The sequence below is a fragment of the Danio rerio genome, chromosome 7 (assembly GCF_052040795.2).
Source record: "Danio rerio strain M-AB ecotype USA chromosome 7, GRCz13ab, whole genome shotgun sequence".
Taxonomy (NCBI): Eukaryota; Metazoa; Chordata; class Actinopteri; order Cypriniformes; family Danionidae; genus Danio; species Danio rerio.
The window spans coordinates 5,630,028-5,655,640 of record NC_141027.1 but is presented as its reverse complement, the minus strand read 5'-3'; the positions used below and the strand labels follow the sequence as shown (position 1 = coordinate 5,655,640).

Sequence of the window (25,613 nt, the reverse complement as noted above, 5' to 3'; positions counted from 1 at the left end):
TCAGGGGGTGTTTTTTTTGCCTAACCCTCCTGATGTATCTTACTTGCCTTTCTAAATTCTACCTCCTGTGACCTGTCTTCCCCTGAAAATTGTGGGGTGGGGGGTTCAGTTTCACTATACGAAAGTGTATGTGACAAATAAAGGCCTGATTTGATTTGATTGTAAAAAATCGCTTGCAAGAGTATTTTTTTCATTAGAATGAAATTCTATAGACAACTCTGTAGAAAACAAAAAACATATGTTTATACAATTGTCAGTTGTGTGTTGTCTTAGTCCCGACTCCCTGACTCATCACCCCTTTTTTGCTTCATACAAAATAATCTATCAGGAGCAATGCTTAGTCTAAAAAAGGTTGTATCAACACCATATTATTTAAACATTGTTTTGTCGACTTGCAAAGCTCACTGCGTGCCGACCCCCGCATAAGCCGGTTTCACAACGCATGAGCGCCGTGGTTATTTTTCGACGTGCATGTTCACAACCGAGACAGCAGGAGTAAAGAAGAGTGTCAGCATCAAGCAGGAGCGGTGCGTGAGGCACACAGGTGTGTTTTTTTCTGTGCACATGCTCAGTTTGCTTTTTGACTAAACTAACCGGTTGCATAGAGAATAACGCCTTATTCAGGGATTACCCATCTTAATAAATACACCTGCATATAAAGTAAATCATATCTCAAAGCATTTATTGGGGCACTAGCGATTTTTACTGGGGCACGTGGCCCAGCAAAATGGGGTCTAGCGATGCCTCTGGTTCAGCCTATAGTCTTTATTTTTGTAAAATGAGTCTTAAAAAGTTATAATCTGAACCACTGAAGTTTTACAACCTTGTCAGCCAAAATGCCTGGCAATAAGAGTCTAACAATCTCTAAAAGATACATGATATGTCACTGATTTTAACCAGCCATCTCATTTCATTCATTCATTCATTTTCTTGTCGGCTTAGTCTCTTTATTAATTCGGGGTCGCCACAGTAGAATGAACCGCCAACTTATCCAGCAAGTTTTTACACAGCGGATGTCCTTCCAGCCGCAACCCATCTCTGGGAAACATCCACACACACATTCACACACTACAGACAATTTAGCCTACCCAATTTACCTGTACCGCATGTCTTTGGACTGTGGGGGAAACCGGAGCACCAGGAGGAAACCCATGCGAAGGCAGGGAGAACATGCAAACTCCACACAGAAACGCCAACTGAGCCGTAGCTTGAACCAGCGACCTTCTTGCTGTGAAGCGACAGCACTACCTACTGCGCCACTGCTTCACCGCCATCTCATTTTATTTGCTGAAATTATTTTTAAATGCTTCCTTCTTATGCATGACTCTATGAGCCGCTGCCACTGTCTGAATGAGTGTTTATTTTAGTCAAAGAGCATCAAAGAGAGGAAACACAGCCTGCAGTAGGAGAAATTAGTGTTTATGAGGCCTAATATAAAGTGTTGAGCTTATAGTTGTGGTTTGACTTCTGCTATGAGTTTTACCACAGTAGAGGAAGATATCTATACTCTGTGTCTTTAGTTTCACAAACCTCAAAACAAAGAATTCACAGCAACATGTAGATCTACTGTATGTCACTTACATTTACTGTCTATATATGTTCATCATGAAGGGCCATCAAACATAAATCAGTCACAATTTGCAATAAAGCTCCATTAGTTGATGTAAGTTAATTTATTTACTAACATGAATGAACAATTCAGCAATTATAATCTTAATTTAACATTTACTAATACATTATTAGCATCCAAAGTTGTGCATGTTAAATATAGCTAATGCAGTTAGCAAATATAGCTAGTGAGTTTAAAAGCACTTACATTGAATGATTTAATTTCCATTGGTTTTATTAAAGATTAATAAATACTGTAATAAATGTATTGATGATTGTTTGAAACACTGCAAAAGTTGACTGCACTAGAGAATCACTCAAAAAGTCAAACTGATAGGCCTACTTTTCTTCTACATTTTCTCCTCCTCCTCACCTTTTGGTTTAAGCCCAGGAAGTGTGTGATTGAGCAGCCAGCGCTCTGCTAGAACAGTCCATTAGTGTGTCAGGATGGGCTCCAGTGCACTGCCTCTCCTTCTCTGTGAGTATTTGATCAGATTCTCCACTCTTCTGCTCTTTAATACTGTTTTAATCCTTCAGCTGAAGATGAGAGAATGATTGTGCTGTATGTTCTTGTGTTTATTAGTCAGATTCAGTGCTGATGTGTGAAGTGTTGATCAGATACAGTGCTGCAGAGATCAGCCATTTATCTGTGCTGTCAGTGGAAAATAGAGGCCGCTGGTAGTCAACATCTGATTGCTTTTGCATTATACAATATATATTTTTTAAAACATGCTCGGTTGTTGTAATACGACGCTGGGTCGAATACAGACAAACCAAACCATTAGGTTAAAAAGTAAAATTTTAATGTAATTTTTAGAAGTAACCCAATGTTGGGCTTGTCCATCATTGACCCAGCATTGGTTTACGACATCCCAGCACTTTAGTCTTTCTTCCAATTTAAAGTATTTATTAGCTTTTATTTGATTTGATTTAGATTTTTTGATTTGTTATTATTATTCTGTGTTTTATAATACTTTTTTTTGCATTTATCCTTGTGTCTTTTCCTGCTGCACATTTTATGTCTGTAAAGTGGCTTGAAATGCAGCTTTTAAAGGTGTTATATAAGAATAAAGTTTACTATTATTTATTTAAATAACAAATTCTCCAAGTGGCCCAAAAATTATTCAGTCCTAAAATGCCTAAATTTCACAGATTAGACACATGAAACCAAACACTGACATGTTTGGTGCTTTCAACTCTTTTTTGTTTGTTTGTTTGTTTGTTTAAGCCAGTGATTGGTTTGGTGTATATTTTACACATTTGGTTTCAGTAAAGCAGCATATTTTGATTACAGTTTCATTAGTCAACAAATGATGTTTAAGTGTTTTTCTGAACTGACTTTTCCATTATCAGATACTTTTTCTGTTATTTATAAATAGCTGCTCTCATCGCTATATAGGAACAAAGTTATTGTCATGGTCTTTACAGAAAAACAACAGTTGTGGTTAACACATGGAGATGGAGGATACATAAAAATAAAATGTTGTACATGTTTATTTCAGTTGTCTCTCTTTGGTAAAATATTTTGACTGAAAACTGTTCCTGCACTGATTTGTCTAAATTGGTTTGATACATTTCAAAATTATTGATGCATTTGTAAATGAAGGGTTGGATTGCAGTTTAGATGCGTCTTCACACCTAGTTTATCTGAGCACTGGAGGTGCATCAACAACACTAATGATCTCAGACTTCCTTCAACAGTGTGTGTGTGTGTGTGTGTGTGGGTTTGTGCATGTGCTGATATTTGCCATAATCATGTCTGCTTGCTTTATGCTATAATTATTATTTTAAAGATGTATGAGAAAGGGGGCCGCGCGGTGGGTATCGCTGTCACCTTACAGCAAATGAATGAATGAATGTATGAGAAAGACACAGACACAGACATATAATCTTTAAACTCTGTTTTGTGAAATATTCTGGTTGGAAACTATGCTAACATGGTATTTCCTTAAAGGGCCATGAAACCCCCTCGTTTCAGCAGGGTGTTTTCACACCTCTACTTTGGAAAAAGTCAGAAAAGTGGGCGTGTCCAGCTCTGTTTAGGGGGGAGTGTCGGAGGAAGAAACGAGGCTTGGTATGGGAGTGTCTATTTGGGCGCGCTGAATTTCAGAGTCAAAACACACAACCACAGCGGACAATGTGACTGTGTTTACATGGACATCTGTAGTCGAATTATTTGCCAAATTATTAAATGGTGGACTTTAACTGCAGTTTGGCTCTTTCATTCAGGGAATTCATTCATGCCCCTCGTGACAAACTTGATATTTGATTCGAGGAACTGCTCTAAGCGTGTATTTGTCATGCAATGTTTGATACCGCACGGCGAATGAGAGAAAAAAAAACTCTGCATTTCCCGGAAACTTAGATGCACACGGCAGGTAGCGTCAGAAAGCCGCGTGTGTTATTCCGGTCACACAATCCAACACGAGGTTATAGTTTGGTTGTAACTGTTAGTGCTAACTTGTTTACACTCGGTGCAATAGTTTGTTTGATACAAATAAAATACGAACTGAATAAACAAAGAGCACTGGTCGCTCACTTACCAAATCTGTAGAGACAGGACAATCCACAGCAACTAGAGCCACGTCTTTATTTAGAGGAGACTAACGTTACAAGCAAATCCGGTGCCCGCAAATCCGGCTGTGTCCGCATACGCTGTAAGCGGATACGCTTCGTGGAGGGGGAACTGGAATTCCAGAAGGGAACAGAATCGACTGCTACACCCGATCTCAGCGTTAGCAGATCAGAACAGCTCTCAGGTAAACAATAATCCTCCTTAGACATGTAAGTTATTGTTGTCGCGCGTCGCATACACTGTTAATCCACACGTGAGTCTGAGCTCTCACAGAGAGAAAAAGAAAACGAAACTTAACTGCAGCAAACTATAAAAGCAATACTTCACGCTTGTTTTGCCAACACAACATGGCGTCTTTGCCGTCTACACTGTGACAGTAATGAATATTAATGATGTTGCACAATAGAGTGCGCTGATTGGTTTGAACCAAGCTTTACTCATGCATTAATGCAACACACTGTAAGACGTAATAAGACACACTCTGGCACAGGCGTCCAGTCTGCACGCTGGAATACACGCTATTATGTCATGACCGTGACGCAGCTTCAAAAATTAGTTTCAAACCGGAAGTACGAATTTGCTTGAAATAACGCAAAAACAACCAATTTACACTTTTTAGTGAAATATAGGTGTCCTAATAGTGTTTTTAGCAGTGTGGGACACATATACGACTGTCAACAGCTCAAATCATGTGTTTTGGTGTTTCGTGATCCTTTAATTGTTTTAATAAATAGCAAAAATATTAATAGATTTGTAAATAAAGTGTTGGTTTGCAGTTTATAGGAATCTTCACACCTAGTTTATTTTAGAACTGCAGGCAACAAGTACGTCACCAACACTTATGATCTCAGACTTCCTTCAACACACAGTGTGTGTGTGTGTGTGTGTGTGTGTGTGTGTGTGTGTGTATGTGTGCACTTGAATGGTGTCAGATGTCAATGTCACCATTCTTAGCAAAGTCATGACTAATATTTATTTCCTTTTCATGTGCCACCTCATTTCCTTTCTTTCTCTCTCTTTCTAATCACACTTAATTCATTATTCCCTTATTATAGACAAAGCATTCTCTTTTTGGTTTGTTCAGACTATATCCTCAGTTTTAATTGTAAATACTGTGACTGCTTCAAGGGCGTAAGTTTGCACTTGACATTGGTGGGGACTGGGGACGAGTGAATACAATCTCCCCACACCCCCGCCAAGAATGAATATTGTTTTTATATATATATATATATATATATATATATATATATATATATATATATATATATATATATATATATATATATATATATATTATATATTGCTATTAATGATTTAACTGCTATTAAAATATATTATCAATTAGTTCTCTCTTCATACAATATATTAAGTTAAATTAAATAGTCAGGCGCGTAGCCAAGAGGATTCAGGTGGTTTGAAAGACCAAAGGTTAGATTATTTTTATTATTATTATTATTATTATTATTGTTGTTGAATTTATCTTATTATTCAAATGGCCAAATTCTGGCTGAGGAAGGTTGAATGCACTGGCCGGTTTGTTATTTGCCTATAGGCTTCAGTTTTTAATTTAAATCAAGTTTTAACAGATTTCCCAAAGAAAATTATAATTTAAAAAAATTGTATTTTAAAAATAAGTAAATTCACATATTTGAAGAGTTCAGATGCAAAAACCTCTAAATGCCATTTAATATTTTCTTCTAAAATGATTTTACTTTTATAGTGACGAATACGTTCTTTTCGTTGCCTTCAAAGTGAAATAACTGAACATAAATATACGAGGCTGAGAAAAATGCTCATTTTACATGGCATTTAGAGGTTTTAGCATCTGTACTCTTCATTTCTTTTTTCTAAGAATTAAACATTTTCATTTCTAATTCAAAGTAATTTTATTATTTATAAAACTAATAAAAATAAAGCAATTCGACAAAATGATAGGAAATATTTTGGCACATCAAAAAGTGTAGTTATAATAACTTTCCAAAAAGATAACCCAGTAAAACTTTGTTCATAATATGTCACTAAAATTTAATATTTATACCTCAATTAAACAGAATGAATAATTAATCAGGTGAATAATTGCAAAAAGGTTCAGTTTTTTTCAGAAAACAAACCCCTCCTTCCAAAAAGCTGGCTACAGGCCTAAAACTGTCATGGTAAAATAATGTTTATTAACTAATTAAGAGAGAGTTTCATAAAGACTTTTGTTTATTTTTTGTACAAATGAAACATGTCTCAGTATTATTAAAAGATAGAGCACAGGCTGTAGTTTTTCTGACAAATTGTTTCACCCGAACTTGGTGATGTTACTCTAAGAGATTAGGGGAACTGGCAGGGTCATATATACGATACATGTAACGTTAGGTGTTTATTCTGCAGTTAGTTTTCAGGGAATATTGTTCACAAACTAAATGACTGCTTACAACGTTAGACTGACCGCAAAAGCGGTGAAAAACACTCGCAATAGCAGCATTATCATGATGGACTCATTCAGTAGCGAACTTAACTTCATGTGACTTACACTTTTCGTTGAAAAACGCTTTTTATGTCCACCTTTTTCTGCTACGGCCATCCTCGTTTGTGCGTGTCACACACCTCACACACATCGGGAAATTCCCCCCGCGCAGTAGTTTTGGCGCTGCTTGAATCTGAAAGCAGCCTGTCACATGATTGCAGGGAAAGGCACATCCAATCACAATGTTCATATGTGTCTGGGGGGCAGTGCGACTCGAGGAGAGAACGTGATTTAACCCTTTCGGCATGTCTAGGTTTAGATTGACAGCGCAATGTTTTTAAGTGAATTAAATTATTGGTGGGGACATTTCAGTAGTTGGTGTTTATTGGTGGGGACACGTCCCCACCGTTCACCCTAAATCTACGCCCCTGGACAGCTTTGTTGTTACTGTGAAAAAGAGAAATGTAATCACAACACATGATCTGCCATTACTACAGCAAAACTACAAGAGCCCTGAAGAGTCTGACTCAACGGCTCCATCCTCAACTCTGACCCTCACTGTGCTCAGCTGATCTCTTTGACTGATGTCTGCAGTTAGAGTTCAAGTTGATCACACCTATAGTTTGTTAGATTGTCCTGTATAATGAAGTTGATGGCTTTGATAAATAAGTGAAGTTTATTTGTAAACTAATTTCGACAGGATCACGTGCTTATGATTGCTTGCAGCAGGTCCCGCAATATTCAATTTACGATTCACCAATCAAAAGATTCCTAAGTAACTATAAATACCCTAAGTTCCATGTAACAGGCATCTTCGTTTTGAAGAATTCCCCCCTCCCACCCCTCCTTCTCCTCCTTTCCTAGATGGGTGGCACGGTGGCCCAGTGGTCAGCACGGTTGCCTTACACAGCAAAATATGGGGACCCAAAACAACTCTATGGGTGTTAATTTCAACACTTTGAAAGTGTCTCATGGGGTCCACTCAAAACAGACTTAAATTAACACTTTTAAAAGGGTTGGCACATTGACAACGAAGAAAGGGTTAATTTTAACTCAGAGCAGAGTTAAAAAATGTAACTATATTTAACACCGCCTGGTGTAATATATTATTTTATTCAACTCTCTTGAGTGTAAATATGGTAAAAATGTCAAATAGACTGTAAATTCAAAAAACATTTTATTTGAAAACATTCACAACTTCAACAATTCATTCAATTTTTAAAATGCAACAATGTCAAATATGCTTTAAATGTTTTATTAGTACAGACAGTATCAACAAAATATGATGTCCAAACTTGATGTTTCATCAGAGCAATTTGAAAGTTCAATATATCGTCACTCATAGTTTTCTTCTGAACGCATAGTTTTCTTCTGAAATTACATTTTAAACAACTTGGCGTGCAAATCTTTCACTTCTGGTGTTTCCTTGGTCCTCCATATCAAACACAGCAGTTTAAATGAAGGTATAAATGCTGTAAACTTGTGTGAAAACAAACTGGAGCTAGGAAATCTCATCAAGCATGTCCTGTGAAAGATGTGCTTCCCAGCCACAGGATGACCTTTTTATCCATGACGATGTACAGTAGCAGCTGCTGATCGCTCGTCTGGTGGTTCCTGATGCACGGATATAGGGTGATGCTCATCTAAGAACTCTTCAAGACTCCAGCATGACTAAGAAAAATGTTTGAAAACAAATTGCAATCAAATTCTATGATATATTTATAAGAACATATAAAGTAAATAAAACATTCAAGAAATCTAAACTCACCTTTTGAAAATCATGATGATCCACAACTTGACTCTCCCAGCTGGTTGAGGTAACAGTATATGGAAAAGTAGAAAAAACAAAAACATCACTGTTGGATCTCCAAAAACAATTAGGTTAACCACTATGACTAGAACTGGAAAAACAGGCAGCTGTCTGTCCAGAATCCTGAATTTAACACAACACTTGGAGCAAAATTTAGAGGAGCTTAAAATCTTTTATATCATTTAGTGATGCTGACTTCCCCAAAATATTGGCCACAGTGTAAAAAATATTCATAAACTTACAGTTTTCTGTAAGCGTGTGCGTGTGTGTGTGTGTGTGTGTGTGTGTGTGTGTGTGTGTGTGTGCGTTTCTTTACCAGATTCAACTTGTTAGGCCCTTTCAGGTCCAGTATTGACGCCACCTTTCCTGGAGTCTAGCAGATGTTTCAGGTCCAAATATAATCTAAAATATTAGGATAAGCAGAAGAGAAAAAGTGCAAAGCAAACAGCAAAACATTATTTAAGTAATAGTTCACCCACAATACAAAACTTATCACCTTCATGTCATTTGTTATTCTCTAATGCTCTAATACCCTCTCAGCTTATTGTGAAACAAATACAGAACTTTATCAAACATACCTTCATTATTATCACCACATATGACCAAGAAGGTGTGCTTGATCATTTCACCAACTCTGGAAATACACCATCCATCTCTAATCAGCCACCGTCACAGGGTCTTGTGTTATTGTACAGAGAACTGTGGCTGTTAAAAAACAACAACACATTAGTATCAAACACATATGCATAACCTTCAGATAAAAAAAGAGAGACGAACATCACAAAGTATGCCTCACACATTTTCACATATCTGTTGATTCAGATGTTGATTATTGATAATAAATCTACAAATCAAACCTGTATCATCATTAGGCTGCTCAAATATGAATCAGTTGATTAATTTTACAGACAGGTGGCTGTTTACAACGCACTAATAAAACGGAAATGTTGTGTACAGTACATGCCAAGTTTAGACTTTAGTTTTAAGCACAATATCATGCGGGAGCAAAAGCTTGACTAAGATGTTCCTGACTACAGAAATAGCCTAACTTACTAACGTCAGACATCCTGAGTTGGGAAAAGTCATTTTCGGGGGATACAGAGTTGATTTGCGGGAGGTAGCGGGAGAGATGAGTGCCTAAAGAGCAATGGGATGAGTTGCGCGCGACGTACCTGAAGAGCGGTGGGGGTGACTTGCGCGCGACGTACCTGAAGAGCTGGGAGGGATGCGGTGGAGAGGGGCGTGCAAAGTGTTTAATGACCGGGCGGGAGACACGCGATTTCCGGGAGATGATCATTCATTTGCGGGCATCTACTTGGGCATCTGGGAGTCTCTGTGCATTTGCGGGATAACGTTAACGTTAGTCCCGCAACTTCCGGGAGACTTCTGTAACGTTAAATGTCTGATAAAGTGCAAACGCGGTCATTTAAAGACATTAATGTTAACATTCCGACTTTAATGGTTGTCAACACTTAATATAATTCAAGCGTACGTTATCACACGAGTCTAAGTTATGGACTAATGGTAAGTTAACTTATATGGACGGCCACGAATGAACCAGTTTAAAAGGGCCGCGGTGTTTAAAATAACCAAATTAACGTACACGAATAACAAACAATCATATGTTTTAGTCAGGAAGCCTTTTACAAGTAAGTATATGTTCATTTACTCACCAGATATGTTTTAGAAACTCCCCAGAGCTTATGGAAACCGTCCTGTGTTGCCGTTAGCATCCGGGCAGAGTAGGCTAACGTTAGGCGGCTCCGGGGATTCCCTCGCTAGTTTGCTTGGAATTAAAGGAGAAGTGTCGATTTTATTTTACAGATGGGTAACAACGCACAAAATGGCATTAAGCGTGACAGAAATGTGTTGAACATGTACATTTGATGTTTTATGCATTATGTATGCGTGAGCATATATAAAAACATTTTTGAAAAGAAGTGAATAGTAATGCAGTTAAGCTAGATACACAAACGACCATGAATGAACCGCAGAAGTTTAAAATTGTCACTCCATTCTAAAGTTATTAACTTAACAACATGTTTACAACTGTATTTCCTTAAAGAAAGTCAGTGAAATACCAACATTTAGGTAGTTTGACTCACCAGTTGCTGTTCTAAACCTCAGATGGAAAATGGCGTCTGGAAAATTCTTCAGTGACTGGGGCTGCATGAATTCCCGGATGTTGGAAATAACACCACCAAGTGTTGAAAAGATAACTCCTTGATTTCGCACTAAATAAAAACAATTCTAACTCTTATTATATTCATTTATCAAAATCTAACTCTTTAACGTCAACACTTTACTCTCAAATGCTTCAACACAGAAAAATAACTCTGATGAATTTGCTGTGTACAGCAAGAATGTGCCTGGTTCTAGTCCTTACCAAAGCAGTCGCGTTCTCCCCGTGCTCACGTGGGTTTCCCCCTGGTTCTCCAGTATCCTCCCATCCAAAAACATGATACTTAAATTAATTGACTAATCCAAATCACCATCATAGACATGCACCTAGTAATTATTTTTCTCTTAAGAGCAATTGCTATCTGTGCATTAGCTACTACAGCAAGGAAGTTTCGAGATCTACCTGAGCTCAAACTCCCCGCCTTGCAAACGGGAGTCCTGGGCTCAAGGATCTTATGAGCTCAGGGCTCTCTCTCGGGACAGCACGCCAAACAAGCTTTATAATCAATCATCAGCTCAGTGTGAACTCTTGAAATGAACAAAATAAATGGGCAGCAGCAGCCCCTCGACTCGAGGGACTCGAGACCAGTGTGGCACACAGATAACGCTGTGTTGAACAAATGGATTAATTATTTTATGAATGATACATTTATATAAATTAAACATTTTCTGAAGCAACACACAGATCCTCCTTCAGATGTTGCAGTTGTAAAACAGAAAAGCACTTGCACTTTTAACTCTTGATGTGTTTCAGTGATCTGCATTGTGTTTATTAATACATCATATGTGTGTTTCTGCTTTTAGTGCTGATCTCCATCCTTCACTCTGGACTGACTGAAGACAGTAATCCTGGTTCTGAAGACACTGGAGGTACTGTGAAATACTGCAGTAAATATGAACAAATGTGAATGATGCTGTAGTTTGTGTTTTGTTGTTTATGCAGTGATGCATCAAGATACCACATCTGTCTCTGAATTATGTTTTGCCTTCATATATTTTGGTCATCATTAATGAAGCTGTAAGAGCTGTTTTAGTGTTTGCTTTTTTGCAATTCTTTGTTTGACCACTGGGTGGAGTTCTGTACAGTTCTGAATTGTAATGTAGGCTGGCAAAGAAATAGAAAACAAGAGTGTGATCAGGGAGAGCAACATTTCAGGCCCTATCATACACCCGACACAATGCGCGGTGCAATAGTCTTTTGGTAGTTTCAGCTTGGCGCAAGAGTCGTTTTGAGGCGTTGCGCTACACTGTTTAACTGGCAAATGCATTAGCGCTCATATGTGCGCCCGTAGGCGTTCTGGTCTAAAAAGGGAGGTGTTCTGAGGCGCACTGCTGGCGCGTTGCTATTTTGAGAAACTATAATAGATTTTTCATTAGACCAAAACTAACCCGGTCTAAACTCCAGCGCAGAGTTGCACCTTACTTACACACTTTTAGGATATAACTCAGGTTTTTGAGCACACTTCATTAATAGTGTTCATTTATTCGTTTGCTGCAAATTAGAACTGAATTTAGAAATAGTTTTGAAACAAATCTTTGTGCTTAACAAACGAAATTAATTATTTATAGACTAATTGATGTCTGAGCGTAAAGGTTTCCCTATCCAAGAGCGAAAGTGAAAGTAGATCATTTATCTCACATTCTTGCATGGTAGATGCTTTGTTTAACGGTTTTCTGTAAAAAAAAAAAAAAAAACTGTTAACTGTTTGCTAGTGAAATGCTTAGTTTTTCCACTTAGACTTACTTTGCGTCCTGTAAATAGCGAATGCACTTCTGGTGCGACGCAGCTGACTCTTAAAGGGAATGGGAGAGGAGACTATGATTGGTTTATTCTCAAATCACACCTATAACTCATTAAGAAAATAAACTCAACCCTTTTAGACCATGCACCGAGGCGCAAAAGCAGATTTTTCCGTCCTTAAATTAGCAAAAGTGGATTCTGGCACGCCCTGAAAGTGTTTGCGCCCTGCGCTTTGCACTTTGCACATGAACCGTCAAAGTAGAGACCATGCAGCAGAAATGAGTTAGAAGCCTAAACTGTATAAGCTGTGTGATAAATAAACCCTGATAAAGCTGCATTGCTGGAGAACATCTAATATTTGGACCGCACACATCAGAAAGTAGCCGAATAATACACAGGTGACAAAACTACTGTGTGTATCAATACAGCATCATCTGTTTGTGTAGATCTTGATAATGATGAAGAAACTGCTGTAAAAACTGAGACAGATGGAAGACAAACACTGACTGAGCAAGATTACAGACATGTAGATCACAGAGTCCAACAGTAAATCCACCCATAACACACACAATTGATCACTGATCATTCACACATCATTATAGTGTCTCCGCTTAGTTAAATGTTTAAAGGATATTTAGCATCACTTTGTGATGCGTGTATTGGTTTTTCTCTTAATGTTTAATAATGGGTTGAGGAGTAAAAGTTGTTGTTCAAGAAAATAATCAAAATGAACAACCTTAACTTCTGTGGGTAAAGTATTTGACCTGTGTGCCTGTCTGCAAATCCACTGAGGAGTAAGAGGATGTTTGTAGTATGAAGCCAGTGCAGAATGTTGACACGGGTCAATACAAAATAATACAAAAGTCACAAACGTTCACTATCGCAGACATCAGATCTACAGCAGATTTAATAGCACATATGAACCTGGCACAAATCAGAAAAGAAAAGATCAGATTTAATTGAGTTTGTGCTGTTCACACTGTAAACAGATACACGTCACATATGGAGAAAATTTATGAGTCTGTCAGTGGAGAGAGATCAGACATCAGTGCTGCTGTTACACTGACTGATCATATTAACGTCTCTTTAATGCTGGTTTAACATCAGTATTTTCTCACACTTATATTGTTGATCAGCTGGAGTAACTTTACATCTGCTCAATCCACCTGAAGTTCCTCCGTACACCCTGGTTTGTGGAGAAACTGCTGTGTTGGGCGAATACTGAGTTATTATTAGTCATTTATTTATTATTTTATAATTTGCTTTAAAAAGGAAAAGGTTCGGCTTTTTATATTTCTGAAAGGTTTCAGATATTGATGACATTAATGAACAATCCCCATTAAAGCAGATCTACAGACACAACCTAAAGTTAGAAAACACACATAAAATTTACAGTTATTTTCACTGAAAGAGCTGTTTAACTCACTTTATGTTTCTGTCTTTCTCCTCAGCTTTACCCAGACCTACAGTGATTGTGACACCAGACAGTGCTGTATTCACTGGAGAGACAGTCAATCTGACGTGTGTGATTGAGTCTGATCACAGTGACTGGACATATGAGTGGTATACAGACAGAAACAATGTGAAGTTACAGTCTGATGGTCATTACACTGTAAACAGAGACACTCTCACTATCAGAGGAGCTGCTGAGTCTGATCAGGGTCAGTACTGGTGTAAAGGACAGAGATCTGGAAGACCAAACTCATCACAATCAAACTCTGCTGTTTCTCTCTCAGTGACGCGTGAGTTCATAGAGAACGTTTATAAGGGCAATAATATTGATCACATATACAGTAAAGAAACTTTTTTTTAATAAAGCACAATACATGTTCTTCCAATGCAATGTCTAATGTATTTAAAATTAAAATAGACTCATTTACTGAATCTGAATTCTACACTGGACTGGGTCTATTCTGGGTTATTAGAATTATTAAGCAATTCACTTTCAGTCATGATGTTCAGATTCATATACATCTCAGACCATTACCCAATGATGTGCTGACTGCAGATCTGAACCTGTTTTACTGCAGATGAACTCTGACTTTGAGGATCTGAATCTGTTCTTGTTCTACTGCAGATGTAAAGCCAAAGCCTGATCTCAGATCAGATACTGCAGGAGCTGCACTGACTGGAAACACAGTGACTTTGACCTGTAACACTGATCTGTCCACCGGATGGGACTTTTACTGGTACAAAAACACACAAGACTCAGAGATAAAGATGACAAGAACAAACTCCTACAGCATGAAGATTGATTCAGTGTTTGATGGAGGCCAGTACTGGTGTAGAGCTGGAAGAGGAGAACCAGTCTATTACACACAATACAGTGATGAACTGACACTCAGTGTTACAGGTGAGAGAAAACACAGTGTGTGATTCAGTATATCTGTATATCTACAGCACTTCTACAACTCTCAATCAAGACTAAACACATTATTCTGTGTTTGTACAGAGAGTCCTAAAGCTGTGGTGACGGTGCGGCCTGATGAACATGTGTTCAGAGGAGAAACAGTCACTCTCAGATGTGATATAAAGTGGGGAGGAAACACTGAGTGGACATACAGCTGGCAAATACAGCAAACAGACCAATATAACAAGTATGATAACCAGTATAATCTACATAAAAACACTGTCAGCCAAACCTCAGCACAAGAGTTGAAGATCAGCCGTGTTGAGGTCTTTCACCGTGGTAAATACAGCTGTACAGGACAGATGAACACTCAGATCTCTCAGCGCAGTGATGCTGTTGCTCTGACTGTGTCTTCAGGTGAGTGTGTGTGTGTGTGTGTGTGTGTGTTCAGTATTATCAGAGTCTGTATCTGCTCCTCTATGGCTCTGTAACTCCTCATGTTTGGTTCAGATGAAGCTCAGGCAGCAGTGCGAGTGTCTCCACAGCCGTGGCTCACTGAAGGACACTCGGTGACTCTGATCTGTGAGGTTCCAGGCTCCTCTACAGGCTGGACGTTCAGCTGGTTCAGAGATGCTGATCATCTGTCAGACAGCAGCAGAGGAGCTGGAGGCTCTTACACTCTCAGTCCTGCTGCTCTACAGCACACAGGAGTTTATACGTGCAGAGCAGAGAGAGGAGAACCAGCCTATTCCTCACAGAACAGCAGCGCACAGCCACTGTGGGTCACTGGTGAGGGAAATCAGCTTTCAGCAGCTGTCAGAGCTGTTGTTGATCTCGAATGTGCCAGTAGGTTTATGTCAGTGACAGCAGCAGTATATTTGTCTGCGTTTGCTCTCTGTCTCAGGTGTTTCTGCTTCAGTGCGTCTGGTGCTCAGGCCCAGCAGAAGTCAACACTTCTCCTCTGACTCTCTCTCTCTGAGCTGTGACTCTGCTGGATGGACCGTAAGAAGATACACACACACAAACACACAAGATTGTTCAGCACAAACAGGATCTACATGTGGAATCCAGTCTCTCAGCACATCTGACACTGGAGTTTACTGGTGTGAGTCTGAATCTGGAGAGAAACGCCATCCTCTGAACATCACTGTACATGGTGAGTCCTGTTACTAAGACCACAGCATCTACACACATTCACATCTCAATTACATACACACAGTTTCTGCATATTAACTCATTGTTTTATAAAAATACAATCAGACTGACTTGATTAACCTGATTACTATATTTCATTGGTTAAAATCTGACTACAATTAATATCAATTCATAATCGCTTTACGTTTGACAATTTAGTGGTTATATCATATGTAGTCAAATGAGGCTTGATAATGTTATAAATTAATGAAACTGAAGATATGAATAGTTTAGTCAGATATTGAGACTCAACAGATGTGTGTTGTGTTGTGTTGTGTTGTGTAGATGGTGATGTGATTCTGGAGAGTTCTGCTGATCCTGTGATTGAGGGAGAAACTCTGACTCTACACTGTTTACATCGATCTACAAACTCCTCCATCCTCACAGCTGATTTCTATAAAGACGGATCACTGATCCAGAGTCAGACAGGAGAGATGAGCATCCCTACTGTCTCAAAGTCTGATGAGGGTTTCTACTACTGTGAAACAGAGAGCAGAGAGTCGCCGCACAGCTGGATCTCAGTCAGAGGTGAGACTCACTGCAGTTCTGCCACTCTCTCTGATAATCTATATAAATCAAACCTGTCACTTACTGACGACTGTTCATTATTTCAAATATTTAACACAGACAATAATGTAAATAATAGCATATCAGAGATCGTTCGAGGTTACAAAAGTAACCCTTCGTTCCCCGAGGAGGGGAACGGAAGTGCTATTAAGTGTATTTGATCTTTGTGAAAATCCACGAAATGGGAGGATTCGGTTCAGAAGCCGCTTTTCTGAAAGAGTATTGAACGGGCCAAGAATGCAATGAATTGGCAGCGTAAGCTTGCACAGGTGTGCTTCATTGCCAATTATCCCAGCATATAAGCACACCTGGAGCGAGCAAACGTCATCCTTTTAAGCTGAAGAGACTTTCAAACAGCTAAGGGACAGTCATTATGGCGACGGAGTATAGCACTTCCGTTCCCCTCCTTGGGGAACGAAGGGTTACTTCTGTAACCTCGAACGTTCCCCTTCGGTGGGGGAACTTCAGTGCTATACAGTGGATTTGATCTTTGTGAAAATCCACGAAATGGGAGAAGTATGGAAAGCGCCACAATGACTGCACCTTACCAACGCCCCCGATGAGGGGATAGTCAAGCAAGCGTGACACACCCACATCATGGGAGGCGCGGTCCTCCAACGTGTCCCTGGCCCTAATTTATCCTACTTCAACAGAAGTCTTACGGATTTAGATATATTTTTTGGGAAGTCGTGAGCATCTAGATAATTCTAGGAAAATACGACAGTACGTTGGGAAGCGTGCAATCCCGATAGGGAGGACGCTGCGGAGGCCATCCATTACCCAAGGGGGGATAGATGGCAGAATTTACATATGGACTAGCCCTAAAAAAAAGGGGAGTACGCATAGCAAAAGAGTGGTTAGCGGAGAGGGAAGACACGGGTCCGCCCAGGGGGGGGACTTAACCGTGGCGGAATAAGCATATGGGATCGCCTAGTGGGGATCACGCATAGCAGGCACCTATACCCAAAACGCGGGCTGACTAGCGGGCAGACCTACAACGTAGTGGGCCGGCAAGTGACTCCTCCGCTGAGTCAGTGCAGGGGGCCACGGAGAAATCTGCAGGGCTTACCTGACGGGGAACTTTACTGACAGATAAAAAGGCGCACGTACCTCCGTGTTAGGGAGAATGGCGCAGCAAGCATGTTTCAACACCCTACCGAATTGTTTCCTCAATCACCAAGGAGTTACCTAATACCCTTGAGGAAACCGGCTCCACTCGCAGATTGTAAAACCTTGCAAATGTGTTGGGTGTCACCCAGCCCGCAGCTCTACAGATGTCTGTTAGAGAGGCGCCGCGTGCGTGCGCGCGAGAGGATGTGAAGCTCCAAGTGGAGTGCGCACGCACTCTCGGGGGACGCGGCTCACCTCGGCTCTCATAAGCGAGAAAATGGCATCCACAATCCAGTGGGAAAACTTATTTCGGTACGGCACTTCCCTGCTGCCGACCGCCATAACAGACGAAGAGCTGCTCAGATGATCTAAGCTCTGAGTGCGGTCCGGATAATACGCAAGACGCGAACTGGACAATAAAGAAAGGGCTGGGTCTGCCTCCTCCGAGGGCAGCGCTTGCAGGCTCACTACCTAGTATTAAAACGGAGTGGAAGGAACCTTGGGCACATATCGCGGGCAGGGTCTCAGGACGTGAGAGAAAGCCAGCCCAATTACAGGCACGAGTCACTGACCAAAAAATGCCTCCGGGTCCCCGACCCTCTAATCGATATCAACGCGACCAGCAGAGCTTTCTTCAGGGACAGAAAGATACTGAGTCAAGGATCGAAGGGATCTGACGCGGCTCGAGTAGCAAGGGCATGAGAGGGGGCGGGGTGGATTAATTCGCAATGAGCGATCTCAGGGAAAGCAACAGATTGATCTGGGCTTCCCCGAATCGCGCCCATATCAGCTGAACAGACTCGGGGTGGAGTCTCCATTCTCCAGGATGTAAGGCTGCCGTGAGAGCGCATCGGCTGCACGGTTGAGCTTGCCTGAACATGAATGGCGTGCAGCGATTTCAGCCGCGGATGACTCCAGAGGAGCAGACAGCGGGCGAGCTTAGACATGCGGCGAGAGCGCATACCCCCCATACGGCTGATATACGCTGCCGCTGCCGTACTGTCCGTCCTGACCAGCACATGTTGCCGCTCCAGCACCGGAAAAAATGGTGGAGAGCGAGGAACACTGCCAACAGCTACAGGCGATATGCCAATGCAACTGGGTACCTTTCCACAGGTCCGCAGCCACATGCCTGCAACGCACAGCCCCCCAGTGCGTGTTGGAAGCGTCGGTTGAAACGACAACAAGACTGGACGCCTGTCCTAGAGACACCCAGGCCTGTAGGAACGAGGGGTCGCTTCATAGGCTGAGGGCGCGGCGACACATCGCAGTAACAGAGACTTGGTGTGAAGCCAGTGCTGAAGTGGTCTCATATAGAGTAATCCAAGCGGCATGAAGCAGCTTTGGATGCCATATGCCCCAGGAGCCTCTGAAATAGTTTCAGTGGGACCACTATTTTACTGTCGAGCTCTCTCAGACAGTACAGCATCAGCTGAGCGCGCTCTCCGGAGAGGCGCGCTGCCAAATTGACCGAGTCCAGCTCCAGCCCGAGAGAAGAGATCCTCTGCACGGGGGCGAGTTTGCTCTTTTCTCGGTTGACCTGAAACCCCAACAGGTGGAAGTGCCTGAGCACTTTGTCTCTGTGCATAATCAATTGCTCCGAGAGAGGGCAAAAATCAGCCAGTCATCAAGAAAATTGAGTATGCAGATGCCCGCGAGCCGAAGGGGCGCTAAGGCACCCTCTGCGGGCTTGGTGAGGACCCGCGGAGACAGAGAGAGCCCGAAGGGGAGGACTTTGTATTGCCAAGCTCGACCTTCAAACGCAAACCGCAGAAACTGACGGTGGCGAGGAAGAGTGGAGACATGGAAATACGCGTCCATCAGGTCTAATGCTGCAGACCAACCCAGAGGACGAATGCACCGGAGGATGCACTTCTGCTTGAGCATTCTGAACGGCAGCTTGTGCAGACAGCAATTCAAAATGTGCAGATCTAGGATTGCTCGTGACCCACCACACTTTTTGGGCACGATGAAGTGTGGGCTGTAAAACCCGCTCTCCATCTCGGCTGGAGGGAGCGGCTCAATTGCATCCTTCGCCAAGAGGACAGCTATCTCCTCTCGCAAGACAGGGGCGGACAGGGGCTGACCCTGGTGAATACACACCCATGACTTGGGGGGCCGTTTCGCGAACTGAATCGCATAGCTGAGTCTGATGCGTATGAGCCACCGCGAGAGCTGGCCCGCGCTAACCAGGCAGGCAGAGCTCTCGCTAATGGACTCATCGCTACAATCGCTGACGTACCAGCAGTGGGGCAGCGCGGAGTGGGTGTGCTGATCCGGGAAGCGCGCAGGTCCCACGGAAAAGCTGGAGGTGAGAGATTTGCTCTCACCCCGCACCCGAGCTCCGGAGGGGAGACTCGAGGGGTGGGAGAAAGGAGACCGTCCTCCCAGCGCTCGTGAGCCACTGGCGAAACGCATCGAATCTGCAAGCTAGAAAGCATAGCGTTCCAGACTGGCAGATTTCGGGCTGTCACATCCGGTGAAGTGGAAAAGTGCTCTTTCATGATGTTTTTATGGCAGTTAAAAGTGCCGTTGGAAATGGGGCCCCGCCCTCCAGCGGGGAAAGAGCAAGTTCCCTCTTCTCCAGATGGCCTGTCCCAGAGACGCTTCGCGGTCCGTTGCCGGACTTAGCGGCGTTCTGGGCAGGGGGGGCTGCCTGCTTCCGAGGTGCCCGACGCGCTCGCTTCGCCAGAGGCGTGTGCGGGGACGGAGCAGCTCTCGTAGGCGGGCGCCTTCGGCGAGGAGCAGGTATGAATGGCACGGCGGGCGGAGCGGGCTACGAACCGCCGATAAGACATCACCCATCAACTGCTCTCTCACCGCCTTGAATTCCTGGGTGAATTCACAGACTGTGTCGCCGAACATGGCTTGGGATATGGGGAAGTCAAAAAAGCGTACTTTGTCGACTTCGCGCATATCAGCCAGGGGCGGCGCTCCTGGATCACTAATGTGGACATCGTCCTCCCCAACGCGCACGCAGCGGACTCAGTAGTCCGTAAGCCTGGGTTGGACCCACCCTCGTGCAGCTCGGCCAGTGCCTGCGCTTGGTAGCGCTGGTAGGTGGCTATCGCATGCAAGGCGGAAGCAGCCTGGCCCCGCAGCTTTGTAAGCTCTAGCACTGAGGGAGCCAGATAACTTACAGGCTTTGGATGGGAGACCGCCATCGCGCACTCAACCTGAGGAATCGCCACATACCTTCTGGCCGCTCCACCATCAAGAGTGGTGAGGGTGGAGGGACACGCAGCACGAGCAGAAAAAAGTGCTCTTCAAGACCGCGTGAGCCTACTGTGCACCTCCGGGAAGAAGGGAACGCCCCTCTAGTCGGTCCAGCCGCGGAGCTGGGGGATAAACCATCTCCAACCCACGGCTGAAGCAGCCCGGGAAAACACGGCTAACATGTCCGTTTCAGGATCCGTAGTGACAGCGCTCAACTGCCCGGAGGGGGTGAGCGGGTCTGGATCATCATCGGACAATGAAAGCCCACCCTCCGATGCCGCGGTGGACGTCTGGTCTCCGCTGTCATCAGGCTACCATCTGTTAGACGGATCGCTTCCCCCGCCCGAAGCTTGGATGGAGCGCTTAGAGGAGCGGGAGGTCCGCGGGCCCGTGGGTGACAGATTATCTCTCACTGGAACCCTCAGATCTGCCCGAGTGCCCGCTGCAGAGCAGGGGACAACTGGGGTGGTTTGCCCTTTTGCAAAGGCTAGCCGCGATCTTTACTGCGCAACAGTCATGGCATCGCAATGATGACATGAACTGCCCGCGAGCAGCGCATTAACATGCTGGACCCCCCAGGCATGCAACGCAGTGCCCGTGCCTATCATCCGAGGACAGGAAACCACCGCATCCAGAAACGCAAAGTCGGAGCACCGTCCTGAAAAGGACGTGCTGCATGACTGTGTTGCTCTTTCTGTGAAGTTTGCAACTTTATACGCACCGCTCTGGAGGACCAGACCCAAAGAACGCCAGGCAAGGGAGAAACCCAGCTCGACTGTCTGCCGCTGCGTGTACACACTCTGGACCGGGAGAATGCTCTCGTTCGCTCAGAATCGCTGGTCACAGCAGGAGGAACCCTCATCTACTCGATCAGAAAGTCTCTGAAGCAAAAAGGATGGCGTTTGCTCGCTCCAGGTGTGCTTAGATGCTGGGATAATTGGCAATGAAGCACACCTGTGCAAGCTTACGCTGCCAATTCATTGCATTAGGCTCGTTTGAGGTGCGCCTCGCCTTGGCTGCATTGTAAACAAGAGCAGGCGTGTGCAGTAAGAGGAGGGCTCAAAAATTACATCAGAAGTCGGACACCTGCTGAATCTCGCTGTTTAGCCACCTGGAAACGTCACCAGTGGCGGAGATCTCGTTCGCGTTTTTTAATCGCAGACGAATGACCTCATGAAAAAATACTATGGTGATTTATAGTAAATATTATTGCATTTTGAATATGTTTTTTCAGTATTGGGTTATGTTTATAGTTGTTGTGATACCAGAGCATCTATAAAATTTAAATAGGCTATTTTATAACATGGTTCAAAAGCACTATAGTATACATTACTGTAATATTTTAATGTGGGAGTGGATGCAATAGAAAGATCACAGTTTTTACAAAAAAAAATTTCAGAATTACAGAAGATGAACAACTCATTAACTAAAAGGGTGTATTAAAAATATAATTCTGTATATTCAACAAACGTTAAAAGAATAACAAAATAAACAGCGTATACAGCAAGAAAACTTTCAAGAAACCTAATTTGGCTACATTATAAATGAAGTAGCCATAGCAAGATGCTTTTGAGTGACGGGTCATGACAAATGTTTGTTTGACAAATAAATTCTTAGGGGGTTAATTATATTGACAATCTTATTAGGTCTATATAAACTGATATTACTCCAGCCAGACTAAAATAAACAGCCCAAGACTTTCTCCAGAATAAAAACTATTAGACTGTAGGAAAAACTGTGGAAATGTTCTTGGTCTATTAAACATGACTTTTGACTTCACATACATATACATATACATATGTGTGTGTGTCTTGTTTACTACACCCTTTTCACTTCTCATATGAAACCACACAAAGATGAGGCATAATGACAAAACAGTCTGATTACCTTTGTATGTCTGAATATATGTGTGTATTGGATTGACTTTCATTGAGTAACGCTGCATAAAAATTACAATACAAAATTCACAAAAACAAACAAAAAGTGAAAATGACAACAAACAGGACTTTAAACTGAGAGAGAAATAAAATACAGCACACACACATCCTAATGATTAATTAGTAACATTTAGTTATATTGGGTAAGTCACGTTATGTTTTACAAAGATGTGTTTTGTTTTTGTTTGCGTGTAAATCTAAATAAATAACCATATGTAATGCTCTTTATGACTTTTTTTTTTTAATTATCAACGAAAATACAAAAAAGGTATTCAACAAATGCAGGTATAAACCTTAGTAAAACAAGATAATAAAGTGTAATGTGTCAGTCTCATCCAATCAGCATTAAGCTGTGTCGTCAGCCAGTCGTTTCCCATCATGCTTTTGGTAACGCAGTCTTTTGAGAGCAACTGCGGCCGACTGCTCTATCCGAGGTACCCGCCTCGTGACCGCAAGAGTTTTTTGGCGCACGTCAATGTGACATCAGAGCGAGGCGAAGGCAAGGCGGACTCATTTCTAACCAACATGCAACTTGCGGTGATCACCGGTGATCGATTCTGCGCAGATTTTTGCCAAGTCAAACGAGCCTATTCATTGGCCCGTTTCAATACTCTTTCAGACAAGCGACTTTTGAACCGAATCCTCCCATTTCGTGGATTTTCACAAAGATCAAATCCTCTTAATAGCACTGAAGTTCCCCAACCGAAGGGGAACAGTAAACTCATCACCTTCTCATAATAAAAACATCAGACAATTCTATGAAGACTGCATTAACTAGTGTTAAAATATTTACTTTCCAAATAAAAGTCTCCTTCAAAACCTGAGATTTTTAATGGAACAATTTTATTTTTTCCACCTTCTTAGGTGCAGATTTCTCTTATTCAGACATGATGTTTAATTTTGATTTTGTTACAGTGAGTAAAGTAATAACATAAAAATAATCTGATATATAATAGAATAATATATAATAACTGCAGGTATGCAGAGTAAATAGTGGTGTGATTAATAAGAGATTGAAGGAAATATTACAGTACATTTCAGTTTTGTTTCATTACTACAGTAAATAGTTTTAAAATGTTTCTCATTTTCATTGTCAGGTTCAGGTCAGATTTCTGTCTACAAGATTGTCAGTTTTCTTCTGGCAGTTTGTGTGTATCTGCTCGCGACAGCTGTACTGATCTACAAATACATCAGAGCGAGAGGTACAAACACTGTCTGCTCTTTATATTACACAGATCAATATCAATATGAACAGATGATGATCATAATAATAATGGTATTTTGGAACTGTAAACAGAACTTGTAAATAAAATAAGTGTGTGTGTGTGTGTTTCACAGTATCATCATCTCCTGAAGACCAAAGTCAGTTTGCCGTAACAGAGGAAGAAACTTCAATCTGATAATTCCTGCATTCTCCAAACGGCACATGGAGTCTGAAAAACCTTGCACAAGATCAGATCATCACAAGAATTCAGACACACATTCACACTCTCACTCATACAGTCAGCTCAGTTTCTCCAGCTCAGCTACACTGTGTGTGTTTAGATTGAGAAACCCACATCAACACATGGAGGACATGAAAACAACACACAGAAACACCTTCTGACTCAAACAGGACTCAAACCACGAACCTTCTCACTCTTCACTGAGCCAACATGTGCCTTACATGATGAAAATAAATGTGTTGAGCACAAGGCCAGTATTAACAGAGAACTTTAACCTCTATGAGAGTCTGGTTTTCACACACTCCTCAGCACTGAGACAGCTCTTCTTAAAGTTATCAATAACCTCCTCATGACCTCTGACTCTGTCAGCTTGTTGATTCTGTTAGAGGTTTCCTCAGTTTTTGACAGTTTCTCAGCATTCTTATATCACGACATGATGCTCTCGGTGTTTCTGGTACTGTATGTAACTTTACTTGTTTACGTCTGTACTTAAACATAAGTGATAGTGACACTTTAGTTTAAGCCTTGATCTTGACCACTGTAATGCTGATTCTAAAGTCTACCAAACACAACTGTATATAAGCTCCAGTATATCCAGAGCTCTGCAGCCAGGGCTCTCACTTTCTTACTAAAGTCCACTTCCATTACTCGCATTCTGTAAACATTTTATCTGCTTCCTTTCTATCTACATTTGTTAAATTGTGTTTGTATTTTTTGATTTACTTGTGTCTTTTTTGTGTTTATAAATTAAACATGGTTTAAAAACATTAGTTCTGTAGACTTTATATTTGTGATATTTTAATCCTCTAAAGCAAGTAAAAGTCTGTTTACTAATAAGATTTAGTGATGTATTGTGTTTTACATTGTCAATAATTGTAGCACTGTAATAATTTTCATGTTTTATCTCTTATATTTGAAGTATCATCTACAATCTTAAAACTGCTTCTAAGCATGTCTAATATAAATGCTAAATAATAAGTAATATAAATACATAATAAATGGCAAATATTCATTTAAAAAGCTTTGTGGATGCGAATATTTGGGTCTTGGTTCTGACGCGTTTGTTGTTTAAACCGGTCAATAAAAAAAAGTTAAATGTCCATACCTTTGTAAATAAAGTTGATTATTCAAATCCATTTACTGTCCTTTCTCAAAATTAAAAGTAAACATCAAAACAAACATAAACCCGTTCTCACAGCATGGCGGTCAAAAAGTTTGTTGGACCTTCTTCTTCTACACATCTCTCACTCGTCGTGAGGAGAGCATAAATACCTTATACACCCTCTAGTGGTGCAAAAGAAAATTGCAACCCATAAATGGCTCCAACAAGCTTCAAAGTTGTAATGGGGGTTTTCACATATAGTTCCTTTTAAAAGAACCAAACCGACCTAAAAGTAAACCAGAAATGAAATCTGCCTAAAGTACCA

The 25,613-nt window shown here is 41.6% G+C and overlaps 1 protein-coding gene and 1 long non-coding RNA gene across 2 annotated transcripts in view; one reads left to right on the top strand and one right to left on the bottom strand.

The window, feature by feature from the left end:
* LOC137496070 (basement membrane-specific heparan sulfate proteoglycan core protein-like) overlaps positions 1–25,308 on the top strand; it is a 70,337-nt gene extending 45,029 nt beyond the window's left edge. Inside the window, exons 8-15 of the mRNA XM_087260109.1 lie at positions 13,819–14,109; positions 14,445–14,720; positions 14,820–15,134; positions 15,228–15,506; positions 15,622–15,873; positions 16,197–16,439; positions 23,839–23,943; positions 24,080–25,308. Coding sequence (XP_087116235.1) covers positions 13,819–14,109; positions 14,445–14,720; positions 14,820–15,134; positions 15,228–15,506; positions 15,622–15,873; positions 16,197–16,439; positions 23,839–23,943; positions 24,080–24,141 — 1,823 coding nt within the window. The 3' untranslated portion in view covers positions 24,142–25,308. The remainder of the gene's footprint in view (positions 1–13,818; positions 14,110–14,444; positions 14,721–14,819; positions 15,135–15,227; positions 15,507–15,621; positions 15,874–16,196; positions 16,440–23,838; positions 23,944–24,079) is intronic.
* Positions 7,875–10,588, bottom strand: LOC147842983 (uncharacterized). Its single transcript, XR_015495292.1, has 6 exons — positions 10,551–10,588; positions 10,119–10,231; positions 9,024–9,150; positions 8,762–8,847; positions 8,404–8,443; positions 7,875–8,306 (listed from the first exon to the last, which is right to left on the bottom strand). It is a non-coding gene; the product is annotated as an uncharacterized LOC147842983 (long non-coding RNA).
* Positions 25,309–25,613: the final 305 nt, after the last annotated feature.